Source organism: Macrobrachium rosenbergii, chromosome 28, assembly GCF_040412425.1.
Source record: "Macrobrachium rosenbergii isolate ZJJX-2024 chromosome 28, ASM4041242v1, whole genome shotgun sequence".
NCBI classification, from domain to species: Eukaryota; Metazoa; Arthropoda; class Malacostraca; order Decapoda; family Palaemonidae; genus Macrobrachium; species Macrobrachium rosenbergii.
The window spans coordinates 12,638,163-12,657,850 of NC_089768.1; the positions used below are offsets into that span (position 1 = coordinate 12,638,163).

A 19,688-nucleotide genomic window follows, 5' to 3' on the forward strand; every position below is an offset into this window, starting at 1 on the left:
TGCCACGAGGCATGCCCGGACCCTCCATAACAGTGCAACGGTTGTCCTCGAGGCCGTTTGTCTTTTGTTTTTGACTGTGAGGAAGGAGATTCGGTTGCAAGTAACGTATACACGTGCTGCAGGAATCTGGATCAGTAATTCAGCTTGATAAAGAGTGATAGGGATCGATGTTTCTTTATACAGTGTACAATATTAATATTAGTGATTATGTATGGATGTATATACATATGCATATATATATATATATATATATATATATATATATATATATATATATATATATATATATATATTAGTTTAATCAATAATACACATCGGATAGTTTACAAGACACCTTCCACTTGGCAGAATCAAGAGTAACAGTGCCCATATTATACCATCAGTATTAAGTAGAATGCAATAAACTGTATCAATACATACATGTATACATACATATGTATATACACATATATATTCACTATTTGCCTGAGGAGAGAGACAGTTTGGTCTCTGAAATATAGCCTTTATTTTCCACATTTTGGCGTTTTTATGGGCTCCTTATATTTGATGGAATTCTATTTTAACAGAAAATATTTCACGGTCATATATATATATATATATATATATATATATATATATATATATATATATATATATACACACACATACATACATACATATACAAATCAGAAACTCGTGTTGTGTTACCCAGTGATCTCAGCCACAGTCTAGGTAAATCATGAGAGAGAGAGAGAGAGAGAGAGAGAGAGAGAGAGAGAGAGAGAGAGAGAGAGAGAGAGAGAGACCAACATCTGGCCGGTCAGCTGTTACAGATTAAGGCAGAAAGTCTTCTAAGCCGTGCGAAGCACCAGCCCGTCTCCCGACTCGGGGTTTATTTGTGGGAGTATATTATTTGTATGATTTCTTTTTAGCAACTCGCGACATAAAGTCCTAAGCACATACAATGTCCAGTGGGAACTGGAATTGGAATATAAAGTATTAGTCCAAAGGTCAACCGCTGGGACCTATGAGGTTATTCAGCGATGAAAGGAAAATTGAAAGTAGAGGAGGTTTTAAAGGCGCAACAGGAGAAAAACCTCGCAATTGCACAATGAAATAATTGTTAGGAGAGGGTGGAAAGAATATGAACGGAGGTATAGTAAAAGGAACGAAAGGGGTTGCAGCTAGGGGCCGAAAGGATGCTGCAAAGAACCTCAAGTAATGCCTACAGTGCACCGCGCGAAGTGCACTGGAGGCACTACCCCTACGGGAACTGTCCAGTGGGAAATGGCATCTTCGTGATTTTTACGAGATATGACCAGATCATCTGAATAATAGGATATCAAAAGTGGCTTCGTTGTATCTTTTTTTGGTTGGAGGAAGGCATCGCCTACTGGATTCCTGCCACAGCTACGGGCCCTAAAATTAATCCGTTTGTTTTCTCAACTGCCGATTCGTTTGCTACCGATAAATGTATTTGCTTCCTTCAAGGGCAGCCATTTATGAATTTACAGGAGTAATGTGCTTATTTCTAAAAAACCTAACAAATACTTGGTTTATATTATTGTGCTTCAAACTATTATTCTCATTTCATAAAAAAAAATCTTGATAACCCCAAGACTTGCCTAATATTAACATCACCTGTCCTGTTTTCTGAAATACAAAAAAAAAAAAAGATTAATTATTTTTAGATTCAGGCACGCTGTGGCCTACCGTTTAGGTTACTTACATTTCCACTTACTGCTCTGTTACACTAATTTGGCCTTGCACATTCGTAATCCCTTCGTTCCTGAGTACTTGAAATGTTCAAGAAGAACCCGGAGTGTTTTGATTATTGGCGATGAGTTGTGATGGGTAAGGTTACCAAGTTCACTTTACTTTTCGATACTTACTTAGATCGGGATAGGAGTTTAGGGCAGTTAGTCCTAGCTGAGCTTTAGAAAGGAAGGAAGGAAGTCGGAAAAGATATTAGGTGGATTTTAATACACTTAGGAATTTGGGGAATGGTTCTTTCTCTGGTACTAAGGATAATAATTATCTCTATTAGCTTAAAAGGCAGACTTACGTAATAGGTCTTAACGCCAGTGCTGACATCAAAGTAGATTTGGCTACAAAACAAGGATAGTCAAGTCCAAGGATCTGCAGGTTCAGTCCTCTCATCAAAGAGATATATGCAGCGGTATCTAAGCTAAGGATAATGCGAGATTCTGCTTTTGATAGTCAATACTTGTCAGTTCCAGTGATGGTTGAGTGGCCATTAGGATGTTTCTAGCTTTCTGGAAGCGTATTTAGTAATAGGGCACTATTGAATATTAACAGCATCTACAGTAAGTGCCATCAGAGTTAACGGACGCTGACTGATTATATTCATTCCTTGGTGTAAAAAGAGATTTTTTTTTTATTTAAAGAGGTACTCGACGCTGAACAGAAAACTCTGGGCTTTTCACCTAAATACCTGCTTCCTCTCTTCCTGAACACCGGTTCTTAGTGATTTGGACCACTGTCAAAAGATATCTTATTTGGCTACCTTACATGTATTTCATTTCAGCAGAGGACTTCTCCAATCATTTTGATTGCTGGTGCCTCTAGATTTAGCGCATGCACTTCCTCATTTTGTAAAGCACCGCACCCACGGCAGGTGACGTTCCACAAGGTGACAACTGCCCAATACTATTGCTCATTCATTCCCTTTACAGCAAAACTGTACAACTGGACTTCTGGCTGTCATTATCACTCTAGATCAAGTTGACCTTGAGTCAGCAAGCGCCCGTAATCGTAAGTCGAGATGGTAATGTGGAAGTGAATAAGGGAAGGGAGCTGATGTCGACCTCTGCTCCAGGGCTCAATGGTCGGAGAAACTTACTCTAGTCCTAGTAAATTCATGGAAAGCTATAAAAGTAATTAAGGGCACCATACTTTTGGGATAAGTTTATTAATGTCTTTTCACTACCCATGTATTTATAAATATATTTGTTTGTTTATCTTTTGCAGCCATAGTTTATTACATTTCTCTTCTCTCGGTTTTTTTTTCCATCATACGGCATTCTCTTCTGTGCTATCTTTGCACTAGTTTAAGCTGGTCTTATGCCAGCAAGGACTCGCGCTCCTGGAGAAATCCCCAATTTTCAACACAAGCTCGCATAACAAATTAATGGCAAGAACGTGTGCAATATTATATAATGATATTAAAAATAATAATACATGTTTTCATGTTAGTTCATTTGGATTATATACCACTAAATAGATATATACTGTTAATGTTCAGTAAACAGCTACTCTAAAGTACTGATGTTACAGAACGGAAAAAATACAGAAAACGTGGACTCCATTCGCTGGAGGAAAAAATTATCTAGATACTAAGACACCGTTCTAAACAATAATAAAAAAAACAGCAAAGAATTCACAATCTCGTGAAAAACAGTTTGTGCAATAAAAATCCACAATTATATGTAAAAGAGAAAGACTTTCGAACACCTGAACGGTGTTCCTCATCAGGGTTTACGTTAAAATACCTAAATTTAACGTAAACCCTGATGAGGGACACCGTTCAGGTGCTTGAAAGTCTTTGCTTTTGTCTTTTACATAATAAAATACAGTTTACTATATAATTAGATTTTATATTACACAAAATAATACAATTATTACATTAAAAACAATTATAATAATTCGATGGATACAAAGTAATGACAGAGAGAGAGAGAGAGAGAGAGAGAGAGAGAGAGAGAGAGAGAGAGAGAGAGAGAGAGGTCATTTCACTTCCGCCGCGGGCAGCCAAGCAGTCTAAGCCGAGCCTCACAAATAGCTACTCACTTGCAAGTTGTCTGCGCGTCAAAGTGCTGCATTTATGCGACTTCTGTTGTTGACAACGTCGAGGTTCTCCTACGGCATCCCCTTCTTCTTCTTCTTCTTCTATCTCGGGCTTTTTAGGCATTGCGAGACCTTACAAAATCCAGCAGCGATTTCAGTTTTCACACGATGGAAATAATTGTGAATTCACACGAAAAAGAATCTTATTTTTTTTTTTTTTTTACTTCACATACTGCAGAGTCGTTGAAAGTCGTTCACTAGTTTGTCGTGTGAAATATTATCCTGTTAGTAATCTATATATAAACGAGATAACGGGGAGTGTTTCTTAATATTTAATCTCCATAAACTACTCATTATAGGTTACGTAACTTTTTTCACTGGTATCATCACAACTGTGAAGCTAATATTGCTTTTTTTCAATCCTCAATTTCTTTTTTCACTGCATTACTTCACATAAGAAGACTATTCATTTAAAACCCCATCCTTATTTCTGAACAGTAACATAAGCATAAACGTGTGTGTGTGTGGGGGGGGGCAGCTTTGTTGCTCGTGTTAGTGTGCGACTGTTTTACAAACACACACCTGTCACAAGTGATGAACTATAAATAAAACTGCACTTAACTATTTTTTCTCTTCCCATCCAGTGCTCAATGTTGTTAGCCTTACACCAATACTTTAATATATAATTATGCTTACCATCATGTTTCGGAGAAACAGAAAAATAAACTAATTAAACTGATTGCTTATTTTTTTTTTATGAAGAGAGGAGACAAATGATCTTCGAAAAGAGAAATATATAACTGAAATGAAGGCTTCATGGATCACTAAAAGCTTAAAACTTTTCTTTTCCTCAGCTCTACGAAACAAACTAGTATTGTAACCACAGGGCAAAAGAAAAAAAAAAATCAATGTAGATACATGCTTAACTTATTAGAGGGAGACCGTTTGGTCTCTAAAATATATAGCAATAACTCTCTACCTTTTGGCGTTTTTATGGGTTCCTTCTATTATTATTATTATTATTATTATTATATATATATATATATATATATATATATATATATATATATATATATATATATATATATATATATATATATACAACGCTTGGGGTGGAAATTACTTAAGGTGACCGCTAACACGGCGAGTAGAATAACGTAAAAGAAATGCCTAAAAGAAAGCTAGTAAAAAAACAAAAGAATAACAAATGCTGTAACGCTAGGAGTTTAGTCACTTAAAACTACTTTGGTTCAACTGTCATCCATTTACAGGAAGCTTTGTTCAAACGCCACGCCAAGGAGCATAAACCGAGTTTCTTGCTTTCAAATTTTATTTCTGTGGTGAAGGAATACACGGAATTCTACATAAGCATCTTTGAAATAAAACGAGTTATAAATGGAATACAAAATAACTCTCTTAATTAATGGGCATTTACGTATATTATACTTGTTCTTTATCATGGTGGCAAGATGCTCGGGTGATTTTGTAGTCAAAATACGTTCGAAATGAATTAGAATCTCTGAAACAGAGTATTTTGGACCTTTTCCCGTAATTGCAGATTCGTAGTTCTGAAAAGCTTTAATGTTTATCGGAGAGACACTTACGTTAAAGAGACGTTTAAGAGAAAGGCAATAAACCATATATTAATACTTGAACAAACTAATTTTAAAGACAAATTATAAATATCTAACCCCCAAAGGCTGCATAATCTTTCTGATCACACTGGCAACTGCTGATAATTATTATATAATGTTAAGGATGCCACCTCTCCTATCAAGAAGAAGAATGATTATGCTCAAAACAGCCTAGTCTTCTTCGAGGAAAATAAAAAAAAAAACATGCAAGATGTTTTTCTTTAAGCTTATTTATATATTTAATTGTTTCATAGCTTACAGTCCTCATTTACTGCACTTCTTAATGTGAAAAATTTCGTTTGTGTACTGTTGGAAAAAGTCAAAATAGCAACATTTGAAAAAGAATGCTTTTTTTTTTCTTTCGTTGCAGCCACATCAAAGAGTCGTTACGGAGACAACATTCCACAATTATTAGGAGTACTTCAAGATAATTCAACAGAGCCACTTCAGATCGATATTACATACATACAAACACACACATACATACATACACAGAGAGAGAGAGAGAGAGAGAGAGAGAGAGAGAGAGAGAGAGAGAGAGAGAGAGAGAGAGAGAGAATAAAAAATTGTTATAAATGAAGAAGTTCATTTTTTATATATAATGCAGATATGTTATTCATAGTATTATAATGATATAAAGTCTAACATTTATCATGCTGCAAAGAAATATAAAAGGTAATGAATGCATAAACGACGGAAGTTTTAAAAAGTTGCAAACGTAAACACACAGGTGCATACACATACAAACGAACGATTAATAGACCCACTTTTCAAGCAAAGCTAGTGGTAGGTAGCACAACCTCACTTTATACATAGCTATGTCACGATGCGACTTTTATTGTAAAAAAAAAAAAAAAAAGTCTCCCGTTTGCCAGTATGAACTTCAGTATCGGATAACTTTTACAGACATTTTAATTGGCAATCATATAGAACAAACCCTTTTCAAGCGCATCGAGTTACTAACACCCGAGACGCTTTAACCGACTCCAGGCTCCGTAGAAAACGGTATCAGTGCGTCCACCAAAAAACACGAAGATCTGATTCCATTTAAATCTCGCAGAAAACGTTATTTATAGCTTTCTAAACTTAAGCGTAACCTGATGCTATTCAATAGTGATCCTTGGCCTAATCTCACTTAAACTTTCCACTGCCTCTGCCGAAAACCCTTTCGTACGTTTGTTTGTATTTCAATATGAAATCACTTTTACGAGTAATGGATAATAACGTAACTGGCAAATTATTTGGAAAAAAGTATAAAATGCGCCAAAGTTTCTTCGATGCAATGTTTTTTTGTACAGCGTATAATCAAGGCCACCGAAAACAGATCTATCTTTCGGTGGTCTCGGTATAATGCTGTATAAGCCACGGCCCATGAAACTTTAACCAAGGCCCGGTGGTGGCCTATCCTATTTCGTTGCCAGAAGCACGATTATGGCTAACTTTAACCTTAAATAAAATTAAAACTGCTGAGGCTAGAGGGCTGCAATTTGGTATGTCTGATGATTGGAGGGTGGATGATCAACATAGCAATTTGCAGCCCTCTAGCCTCAGTAGTTTTTAAGATCTGAGGGCGAACAGAAAAAGTGCGGACGGACAAACAAAGCCGGCACAATAGTTTTTTTTACAGAAAGCTAAAAACGGTAGAGTCATCAGTTACTGCAGATTCCAAGGAAATTACGTAACCCAAGACACAGAGACCTTTCTCCAGTCTACCATCCATAAAACTAGAATTCTACTGTTGGTATACAGATTAATTTCACTTATTCTGGGGTCTCATGCTCTTAGAACTTGAAAAATATCGTACACAACAATCATCTAACACTGCCCGAAAGTTAGGAACTGATCTGAAGGCTTCCTATACCTACGAAGATAAAAATGATGTCACATGCTCATATAATATTCTGCCATTTCATGAATATGTCTTTGTCAGAAAACTTGTTTTCTCTTTATGCCCTCATTGCCAAAAGTAAACAAGACACGTTGTAGCCACTGTTAGTATATTTCTTTAGTCTATCTTCAGTAACTTCCATTTCAGTAGTGAACCTTCAGTATCATTCTCAAAGTCTTTTCCTTCTTGAGGTGCAGCAATGTACAGCAGCCTAAAAGCAGCTGACATCCTTTGTTCCCATTATTGCTTGCTGCGCCATAAACCTCGTTTGTTTTATCTATCGATTCTAGAACGTCAGCCAGTTCTAGTGGGAACTTTTGTTCATGCTTCAGGGTAGGAAAACACAGCCCCCAAGCACACAATGGGGATTATTGTTAGCCTGTGTGTCCGAGGATCTTGACACAGAGCGCTTGTATTGTTATTTGTATTCCTTTATCTGAATTTGTGGAACAGAAACTCGAACAGAGGAATATCTAATATTCACCAGAGGGAACTGGCAATAAAATGTTATCTCAGTGTCGTTGGTTGGTTTAGATTACACGGGTCTTATTCCAGCAAAGGCCATTCCGTAATAATGGTCCGAAGGCAGTGGTAAGGGGTTGCTTTGAGTAAGATGCCTGGTGTGGACCCCTTGACTCTGACTAATAAATAGAGACGAAGTAATTTCGTTGCCTAGGTGAATTTGATATAAAAGTTACTTTGTAATATTGCAATTAGAGGCCCCTACTGCATAAGTGCCGGTTAATGCTCAATACGATAAGGATTTTTATGGGATTAAGAACAATGGCAAGCCTTCCCTTTAAGTGTTTTTATAACAGGAGGAATTTGAAGTTATGAATGCAAGTAATCCTATTAAATCGAAGAACCATTCTCTCTCTACCTCTCCCGGCCCCCAGCCCCGCCCCCTGCAAAATAGCCTCATTAGCATATACAGCGTCTTACGTCATTCTCTCCTTTTGGCTTCATTATTACCACAGAGGTCGCTCTGTTTACACTAGTCATACGCCATGTTTTTCTTGCGTTGCTTATTACTTCTCTCCCTTGAAACCGTCGGTTCTGTCTTCTTCACCTTTGTGCGATTCAGAGCAACAGCACAAAGAAAAAAGAAAAGGTCACGCTGGGTATCCGTTACGTAATTAAGTACCGAGGTTAGTCAGCCGGTCAAACCTCTTCTGGACATCACTCAGGAAAAGAGATGGTGTCAGAAATCTTAATGGTGAATGGTCGGATTACAGGAAAGCTTCGTGTAAATCGCTAGATAATTGTGTGTGAGAGAGAGAGAGAGAGAGAGAGAGAGAGAGAGAGAGAGAGAGAGACCTTATTCGTTTCTCGTGCCTTTGGTTAGACGGTCTCTTCACTCCCTCAAGACCAAGGTTATTTTGCTGAAATATATCAAGTCTCTAAAAAAGTTTAAAAATATATCAATAAATTAATAAATATCTTCCGAAGTAAATCTTAACCTCTTGACAATGTTCACAAATTGCTGTTGAAATACTTCCTATCAACTTAAAATTCTTTATAATTTTTCAATATTTCGGAGAAATAAAAAAAAAAAAAAAGATCTTTGCAGATTATTTTGTCACCACCTCAAAGCATTTTACCTCTCCGATTCGTTCTTGACTAAAAATAAAACCATACTGACGAATCAATACAGATTTCAGACGTAAGCATGCCACTTTTTAGTTTTCCTTCCGTCCGCACTTTATTCTGCCCGCACTTTTTCTGTCCGCAATTTTTTCCCTCCGCACTTTTTCTGTACGCCCTCAGATCTTACAAACTACTGAGGCTAGAGGGCTGCAAACTGGTATGTTGATCATCCGCCCTCCAATCATCAAACATACCAAATTGCAACCCTCTAGCTTCCTCAGTAGTTTTTATTCTATTCAAGGTTAAAGTTAGCCATAATCGTGCTTCTGGCAACGATATAGGATAGGCCACCAACGGGCCGTGGTTAAAGTTTCATGGGTCGCGGCTTATACAGCATTATACCGAGACCACCTAAGACAGTTCTATTTTCGGTGGCCTTGAGTATACGCTGTAGCGGCTGTACAGAACAGTCAATTGCGCCGAAGAAGCTTCGGCGCATATTTTACTTTTTTTTTTTACTGAGTGAGTGTTAGAAAAAAAAACAAATAGGTGTTTCTTGGAGTGAATGAAACATCACAAATAAAACCTGCGCAAATATATGCCGAAATTTTTCGAGCAAACCACAGAAAATCTATGCCAATTTCTCTGTAGAAGATAAGTGCTATTTACTCCTATAATATAGTGATTGTCAATTGATCACATCAGACCATAACTTCAAGTTCGTCAAGTCGCAGCTTCATAACGAATACATTAATAACTGCAAACAAACACTAGAATAACTAAAGTACTAAGCACCCACTACCGACAGTGTCAGGCTTCCTGTCTCAGCCAACGTCCACCCACGCCCACACCTCCACCAGAGCACAACAATAAAATATAAATAATAAAATATGACTTCTGTCCCTACTTGAAGAGGTGGTACTTTGTTAAAATAGATTTTTAAAGTATCCGTTAACCCAGAGTGAGCGAACATATATAGTGAAAGTGTGTGTTGTTAGCAGTTTCTCAAGGCGAAAACTGCAATACAGAAACAGTAAGCCTAAAAACACCAAGTTACAGCGCTGGAGCTCCCGAAACACTGGGCTACATTTCAAGAATCAATTAGGTATGTATTTAAGCCACATCGAAAGGTAGACACCGGCGTTCCTCAAAATCAAATTCATGTAGGCCTATGTAAGCATAAGCTTGCAACCTCTTTAGAATTGATGGAGCAATTATGATTACTCCACACTCATGGAGGTAAGAAGAGAAATTGCTGACGATCTGCGATGGCACAGGTGGTGCTACTGTGGCAGTAATTTCAAAGGTTATCTACAGTAAGGTCAAAATCTGGAGAGGAAATAACACCACATTCACTCAGACTGCAGAGTTTTAGATAGTGCAACACCAGCATCATAGAGAAACGGGGAAGAGAAGCCATCTCTTTCTCTTTCTCTCTCTCTCTCTCAGTTTTATATAGTACAACACTGGCTTGATCGAGAAACAGGAAAAGGAAGCCATTTCTCTCTCTCTCTCTCTCTCTCTCTCTCTCTCTCTCTCTCTCTCTCTCTCTCTCTCTCTCTCTCTCAATTTACTCCGAGAGTTCTAAAATCACCTGCACCACTCGCACCGACAAAGCTTGCACACTTCACCAGTATTCTATCAATGGCTCATGCTCTACAAAGCCTTTTTATAACCTAAAGCTGTTTGGGTGATACCAGGTCTCGCCTTCAGATGTAAAATAGTTTGTTTTATAGTCGACGTACTCAGAATTAATCGGCATATATGAAAATATCACCTTCGACAATTATGGTTCGCTTTCATTTTCGACTTAGTGATGTGCATTCTCCGTAGCAATTATGCTCAATATGAATCAACCATCTATTATTATTATTATTATTATTATTATTATTATTATTATTATTATTATTATTATTATTATTATATATTGAGCGAATTTATTTAGCATCTACTAGAAAAGACGATCTATTCTCCCTGTTATGTTAAGCTATAAACCTGACAGGAAATCAACACAAGATACCGAAGTATGGGCTCGCAAGAAATTCCACACAGATATCAGTATACAGTTGAAAAAAAAAAACTTATATCAACAGGAAAATATAAAACGGAAACGTCTTCTAAACCTTTACATCAATTTTTCAGCCAAGTAAGAGGCTTTGTTAAATCTGGCGCGATTCTAAAAAGCACCAGCTATACTATCCTGCAGAACAATGTTAATTTTCCACGATTATAACTTTTTTCGGTTAGGGCAATGATTCTCAAACTGGGTGCCATGGTACCCTGGGGTGCCACAGACAGTGCCTAGGGGTGCTGCAAGATTGTCGTGAAGTTTGTCTTGCCTAGATAATCTCAACGAACATTTGTTAAAAAAAAAAAAAGTTTGCAAAGTCTTCATATAATTATTATCACTAAGTCCACGTTCCTTCGTGCTGTATTGGAAATTATTATCAGTCTGTGTACTCTAATATATCAACATACATACATACACACACACACACACACACACACACACACATATATATATATATATATATATATATATATATATATATATATATATATATATATATATGTTAATTCATGCGATATGGTAGGATGGTGAAGAAAGGGTGCCACGGTAATGATTACATTAGTTATGGTGTCATCACTAAAAAAAGACTGAGAACCACTGGGTTAGGGAGCGATTTACCTATTACACAAAAAATGAAATCCACATACATATGAAAATCATTAGCTTTGTATAATCTTGTATAAAATAGGAAAATGTTTACGAAAAGTATTTTCGTCACGTTTCGGTGTCCTTTCTTTCCTTCCTCTGCACTCCTTTCTTTCTCTAATCCTGCTACTTGAAAATTCCTAGAAATATTCGAGTAGCAGGCATTTGAACCCTTCGGATTTATCAGATTTTTGGGCGCCGAATTACACGGAACATGTCATGCAAGAATCGTATTAAGAGCCTGGTAACGTCTGCCCACGGTCTAGAGTCTAGACTCTAGAGTCTAGACCGTGCATCTCCCTGTGTCCGAGGATGTGACTAAGTACACGTGGCGTCGAAAGAAGTCGCACATCTTCGGACAGGCAGATGTAATCAGACGCTCCATATGATTCTTGCATGACATGCAATTTCTTTGATAAGCCTTATTCCTGCGTGGGACTTCCCTGTTCCCACAGGGAAAATCGTTCCCAGAGAAAACGTCTCCAATACAGGGGTCCTCCGTCTCCTCACTCATCCTGTCACTTTGACCAGTTTGAATAATTTCAATGCCTCTGTAATGGTACTGGTCTCAAGAGTCGAATGCTGTCTTAGTAGAGGCACTTACCCAGCAAAATACCACAGAGGTGTATCTGCTCTATACCCTGTCCATTATATTTCTGTTAGTTTTATCGTGTTATGAGTTTCTCACTTTCCCTTCTTGCAGTAACCGATAAAGACCTGGGGTAATATTGTGTCAATCACTATACCCACAAAGAAAATAAAATGAATGATTTAAAAAAAAATCCCAACACAATGTTTGTCAAGAAAATTAAAAAACACTAGGTAATAAGAATCATGGTAATAAGAATCATTTTTGCACAACACAATACCTAAGGAAGCGGAGTTCCAGGGAGGAAGAAAGATAGCAAAATAAACATGACGCAATAAGGTGACCAAATAAGTCGCAACCAAATCGGAATATCAAATAAAAGGCTGCAATCTCGAAAATTGCAGCGGACGTATTTGGCAAAGACTATATTTATCCAGGTAGAGTCTCCGTGCCATAACAGCTTCATCTGGTACCCACTTTTTTTTTTTCCTAACATTATAACTCTGCCCTTACGACTTCAGGTTTATCCTATGATACCTAAAGGGGCAATCAGTTAACACTGATCAAGATTTCAGAAAGGGTACTGGTAATAACACATGATCCTGCCTTCAACAATGGAGGACTGGGTACACAGAGCGGAAAAGGTTATCTTCTAATGAACAGACATTACAGAACATGAGGAATAATCTGTATAATATCTGGAGCCTGAAAATATGAGTTTAGCTACATTAACTAAGTGCTTATGGGGTGTTCTTGGCCAACGTTGGCTCAGCCTGGCAGCAGCTGCGTCAAGAGGTGGCGATTACTGAACTTACCAGATAGCCAACCCCACTCACTAACTTGCGGACTAGACCTAGTATGGTTAACTGTGAGGAGAACCTTTTATGGAAATAGTCAAAATCATCTGCAAATCCCAGTCAATGAAAGTTATGTTACAGTAATCAGAAACTTTACCGGGACTCGTCTATTGAATTTTATTTATATCCTCAGACAGTGTGATGATCCGCTTCTACACTCTTAAAGTTTTAAATGTTAGCCTCCGCAAACAAAACACAACGCACGCATATAGGCATCTATGCACACATTATAAATAACTATAATTACAAAACTGATGTGCTTAACTAAAATCATAAGCTAATACAGTCGTGCTAATTCGCTTTAAGGATTGTACACAAAAATGTTAAGGATTTCCAAAAAAATTACGAACTGAAATGCAAGACACTTTTTATTCGAGCAATCAAACTCGAAAGATAAATGAAGAACAAACACTATTTACCGCCTACCCAAACAAAACAAATGCGCCAAAGAACATACAGAAACGCCCATCCACAAGAAAGTAAAGAGGGAATGAAAGAAAGTAAAAATAAACGAAAAAGTAAAATATATAACGATCAGCATCAATGAACACAGAAAAAGCACTTGCAAAGCGGAACAAGCAGGAAAGGAAGCTTCAGTTTCTTCTTCCAATAACCGGCGGTAACAATGGGAAGATTAAATATCAGTGAGAAAAAACCACCAAGGCGATGACAGGGATGATTGACAGTTCTCTCCCACAAGACAAGGCATTTTGCATGGCGGTTAAAACGACGAGCTGTGAAACAGACGCCAAGAGCTGAAAATTCTTCTGTTTTAGTTTGGATTTTCACACTGGTACATAAACACAAGGATCTACTTATGTGTGTGTGTGTGTGTGTGTGTGTGTGTGTATATATATATATATATATATATATATATATATATATATATATATATATATATATATATATATATATATATATATATAAATTTAGATTTTCGTAATGTGATGCAACTAGTATTAGATAACACAATCGTGATCTGGAACAACGGTTCAACTGAAGTTCGAACCTCAACTTTATATGTAGAGAGAGAGAGAGAGAGAGAGAGAGAGAGAGAGAACTTAATCTGTTGAAACATAACAACCGCGATTTCCAAACAGCCATAGAATAACTAGAGTACTAGACCAATCACTCGAGTGTTGGCCTCCCGCAGACATCATCAGTCACCCCAAACGCCTTAGCAGAACTCAGAGGAGGCCAATGTTATCTTTAAGGGGAGTTTGTTTCTTTACTGTGAGCCGTTCGAGTTTTGTTTTCCCTCGAGACGTTCACCTTTTAAGTTCCAATTTCCCGAGAGGATCCTGGACAAACAGAGTGAAGCCGTTTAAAGGAGGAACAACGTTTCAAAGACCATAACACACGGAAAAGAAGGAAGTATTCGTCCTTGCTCGTGACACTGACGGGATATGTCTGCAAGTTCTTGTTCAGAATTCCTGCCATTTTATTATTATTATTACTATTATTATTATTCAGAAGATGACCCTATTCATATGGAACAAGCCCACAGGGGCCACTGACTTGAAATTCAAGCTTCCACAGGATATGGTGTTCATCAGGAAGAAGTAAGAGGTAAAGGGATATACAGACATTATGACATCATTCCTAATCATTTAGTGTTTCTCCGATACCATAGCGGGCGTTGGAATCTTTGTTTTTCGGGTTTTTCTGCAGCTAAAATCTACGTCTCAAGAGTCTGAACGATAAAAAAAAAGCTACAGAATAATGTTTAACCAATCTACCCATTAATGCACTAACCCATTAACTCATCCACACAGTGTTTATAATGCCGAGTATTCACATACAATGTAAATAACAAGAGACATCTCAAAACAAGAGTTCCTTTCCCCGGGCATTAATCTACATCATCTCTTTTATGATAAGGAATGGGTGGCGTAAATGCCACAAGGAGGCCATGGGAGGGACACAATAATCTCCAGCAATAAATGACGCGCCGGCAACTCCCCCCTCCTCCTCTCCCCTTCCCCCCTCTCTCCTCCCTCCTCCTCTTCCACTTCATCTTTCCTCCTCATATCCTTCTTTGCTGGATACTCCCCTCATATCTCACCTCTTAAAATAATACCAAATGTCAAAGTAATTCCATTAATCAACGTTTTAGCTAACTGGAAGGCCCTCGAATATGGGTGGATGGCATTTACCAGTTGGCTGTCATATTTATATTTAGCGGACAAACAATATAGGTCCCTATATAAGGCGATTCCCCATTTTTTAACTCAATGATGCATCATTGTGCAACTGATGACTAACTTATTCCTTCGAGACTTCTTCTTCTCTCTCTCTCTCTCTCTCTCTCTCTCTCTCTCTCTCTCTCTCTCTCTCTCTCTCTCACAGAAAGCAGTCTAAAAGTATAAGAAGTTTCAAAGCCAATGACCAGTTTCTGTAATTTTGTCCTTATGAGTCGATAGCAAATCCAAGTAACTATATCAAGAGTAATTTGTGTGGAAAATGACTGGCTTCTGATATTTATTACCTGCTAAATAATGTGACATGAAAACACCCACCGCTGGAAAAATTTTCCGTAACTCGACTAAATAGTAACTTGACCTAATACAAAATAGTCTGCCCTTCTAAACAAGGTAAATTACCGCTCCGCGGCTCCGCGATCCACTTGCGACCCGAATTTAACACTGTGTTGGCCAAGTAACATTAAACCACTTCGTTCTCTCAAGTTTATGTTGTACGATCACTTTCTCTGTGTTTTTCTTTCCCATTTTCTCTTTTTTTTTTCTTTCGGATAAGGGTTAGGGTTGAGGGAGGGAGTCAGGGGTCATTCATTACAAGTCGACCCCACCAAGTCCCCTCCTCAGACGTCTTGAAATTCAGGCGCCCCTCGACTCCTTAAATTTCACGTGAATTTCAACACTCTCGGGAAGAGGACGAATTCCAGGCCCAATATAATACAAATAAAAAATGCGCCGAATTTTCTTCGGCGCAATCGTGTTTTCTGTACAGCGTATAATCAAGGTCACCGAAAATAGATCTATCTTTCGGTGGTCTCGGTATAATGTTGTATGAGTCGCGGCCCATGAAACTAACCTATCCTATATCGTTGCCAGAAGCATGATTATGGCTAACTTTAACCTTAAATAAAATAAAAACTACTGAGGCTAGAGGGCTTTAATTTGGTATGTTAGATGATTGGAGGGTGGATGACCAACATACCAATTTGCAACCCTCTAGCCTCAGTAGTTTTTAAGATCTGAGGCGGACAGAAAAAGTGCGAACAAAAAGTGCGGACGGACAGACAAAGCCGGCATAATAGTTTTCTTTTACAGAAAACTAAAAATCGTAATAACATTATAAATGTATTGAACGCAACATGGAATTCTGGTTGGGATTTGCAACAAACACAAGTTGAAGAACAAATATATTTAAGAAATCCTCACCTAGTTTTGGGGAGTCATGCTCCCTTTTCAATATGGTGACACTAAAACCAGACTACATTTCATTATGAGTGAAGTTAACAGAGAGAGAAAGAAAAAATAATAATATAATAAATGACGCTCGGAAACGGCACGTTGATTTCTTAAATATGTTTGTTCTCCAAATTGTGTTTTTTTTCAAGTTACAAAGTTAGATACTGATGTTATCATTACTTGGATGGGATTATCACAGCACTGGATTTAAACACTACTTCGATTCAGATCTAAATTCCCAGCAGCGCCTAACTGGCAGTGATAACGAAGAGAAAATAAGAAGGATTCTTAACGGTCGCAGAAAAGACCCCAATTCTCAAAGGAAAACAGAAGAAGAAGACCACGTTAACCGTTATAGCGGTCCGTGACACTCGATGCCTTTGCGTAATTCCCTTCATGTTTATTCCAAGTGGCCGAAATGGCTCAAAGCCGGTACTGAATTCTTTCACTGGTATCACAAAGCGAAACTTTTTTTTTTTCTTCATCCCGGCACGGAGATATTTATTTCCATCTTTCAAAATACACGAAAACTCGCGCCACTAATAAGGTTTTCTATTTTTTTATTTTTTAGATAAGTATGACAGCAACATCAGTAATTCATCAATTGCTTATGACATTCGTTTATTTCTCAACTAAAAATACACTAGTTCTTATTTATTTTCCACACTTCACAGCACCTCGTGAACACAACGGAGATCTCACTTATTGTAATGGTGAGAAGATTTTCAAGACTGCTATATGCATGCTAAGCTTCAAAAGCTTCTTTGCCATAAAAACTTCCCACTTCCTCTCACAAATGCACGAAACGTCACATATGCACGACGATCATCATTTTATGTCACAAGTAAGCAACCCACTCACATCAGCACTGTACAAATCAAGCTCTAGAGTCTAGATCTTAGGTTGCAAATAACATCAAACTTCCTGTCTTCTCACATCAGCACTGTGCAAATCAAGCTCTAGATCTTAGTGCAAATAACATCAAACTTCCTGTCTCCTCACAAAACCCGAAACTGTGACAGCGACAATCCCAACCAGGTCCGTCTTTACTCCAGCAGGCGCCGATACGCGACAGTCACCCAATCAATCAAAAAAGGCCAACAATTTCACCCAAGTCCTTGTCATCGCGACATGTCGACATACGAACGAAGACGAGGGTGAAGTGTTAAGCCGTCCCTTCGAGTACCCTGAAGTAGGAGGATGAGGATGAGGGGGAGGTGGAGGTGGAGGTGGAGGTGGAGGCTTGTTGGTTGTCATGGGGCAAGAAGGGCATAGGAGTGAGTGGGTAGTGAGTGCGAGTTTGTAAGTAAGTAAGGGTACGTGCGTGCGTTTGAGATTCTGCTTTCTCTTTCTTAGATGATCAGAGAGAGCCACAAGGGCCAGACGACGACACCAAGCGACGAATATCAAGCGACGAAAGCGACAGAAATCATTCGGAAGCACCGTCGTTCTCGCGAGGAAATCGCCCAGACAATTAAAGTCATGTTGAGCATAAACAAGTGAGGGAGGAGGAAACTCGTGATGTTGATGAGCGTAGGATAACAAGAAGCGGCGTGATACCCCTCCTTCCACCCAACCCCTCCCCTCCCCTCCCCTCTCGCCCACAACACACGCGCGCACACACACAGTCTCTTACACACACGCGCGCGCAAATACACACAAACACACACACACACACACACACACTCGCTCTACACTTGCAGGCTGCCACTACAGCGAATGGATGCCCAACAAGGATGCTCAGAGGGCAGAGAACCAGACGCAGAACCGGGACTTGTCTGGAGCGAATGGAGAGTCATGCCCAAGCCTCGGAAGTCTAAGACCGGTTCGCACGGCCACTATGCCCACCCAATACAAAATCATTAATAATAATAATAATTTTAGTATTATTCTTACTAAAATAGAGGAGGAACCCACCGTGGTGTAAATGTAAATAGATATTAGGAATATTTATAAAAACGAGAGCTTTCGAGAACCTGCTCGATTCTCCTCAATCTGAGACTGACAAGAAGAGTCGAGCAGGTTCTCGAAAACTCTTGTTTGTAAATCTACTTCTAATATATATTTACAGTTACACCACTGTGAATATCATTATTATTATTATTATTATTATTATTATTATTATTATTATTATTATTATTATAAGGATGAAAAGTAAGGATGAAAAGTAAGGATGATAAATCTTTTAGAATATAACATATAAAGAAAAGTTAAAAGACATATCGTAGTTGAAAAAATAGCAAGTTTGAAGTGCACATTCCAAATGATCTACGTAACACTAATCTCACATTTAACAGATATAGCTATTACCACAGATACTTTGCAATGGTAAAACCACTCATAAAAATAAATAAACCCCAAGGAGAGACGAGCAACCATGCACAACATTTAATATAAATAAATAGAGAAAATCTTAACAATATAAATATAAATAAGGAAAATCTTTAAAAAGACAAAGAATGTCAATCAATTTAATGAGCACGAGCTGAACGAAGGCCATTCATCAGCCAATCGCTGGTCGATTAATTAATGAGATAACGGCAATTAAAACCAGCGTGAGGATAAACTAAAGAGCCATAAATCAAATGGCACCTGGGATTAAGTAACAATTTTTTTTTTTGGCAGCTGATGGAGAAAATTGCAAGATGTACTTGCTTCTCTCTTTCAGAGGAAGAATCTTATCCTTTGGTTTCAAGAGAAACAGGAAAAGTAGAGTACAAACTTCATACTATCATGTTTAATTGCGTGAAAGGATTTGGAGATTTTTTTTTTCTATATTTAAAAGCCTCATATTCCTGGGGCTTTTACTTTTCTGTGAAAGAAAACTATTGAGATGGCTTTGTCCGTCCGTCCGCAGTTTTTTCTGTCCGCGCTTTTTTTGTCAGTCCTCTGATCTTAAAAGCTAATGAGGCTAGATGGCTGCATATTGGTATGTTGATCATCCAGCCCCCAATCATCAAACATACCAAATTCCAGCCCTCTACCCTCAGTAGTTTTTATTTTATTTAAGGTTAAAGTTAGCCATAATCGTGCGCCTCGCAACGCTATAGGACAGGCCACCATTGGACCGTGGCTGAAAGCTTCAACGGGCCGAGGCTCATACAGAAAACTCGATTGCGCCGAAGAAACTTCGGTGCATTTTTTACTTGTTACACATCGTTTTTACAAAAAAAGACAATCTATTTGAGTTTTATTTT

General features: G+C 38.1%; 1 protein-coding gene across 36 annotated transcripts in view; it reads right to left on the reverse strand.

The window, feature by feature from the left end:
- Positions 1 to 19,688, reverse strand: part of LOC136854032 (dystrophin, isoforms A/C/F/G/H-like) — a 1,916,343-nt gene that overhangs the window by 1,713,857 nt on the left and 182,798 nt on the right. For 3 of the 36 annotated variants that reach the window (XM_067130054.1, XM_067130071.1, XM_067130050.1), the window contains exons 1-2: positions 17,527 to 17,657; positions 3,790 to 4,079 (exon numbers count right to left, since the gene is read on the reverse strand). The exons of the other annotated variants lie outside the window; for them this stretch is intronic. In XM_067130054.1, the coding sequence (XP_066986155.1) occupies positions 3,790 to 3,910 (121 nt within the window). In that variant the 5' untranslated portion in view covers positions 3,911 to 4,079; positions 17,527 to 17,657. Of the gene's footprint in view, positions 1 to 3,789; positions 4,080 to 17,526; positions 17,658 to 19,688 lie in introns of those variants that run through there. 36 annotated transcript variants of the gene reach the window in all.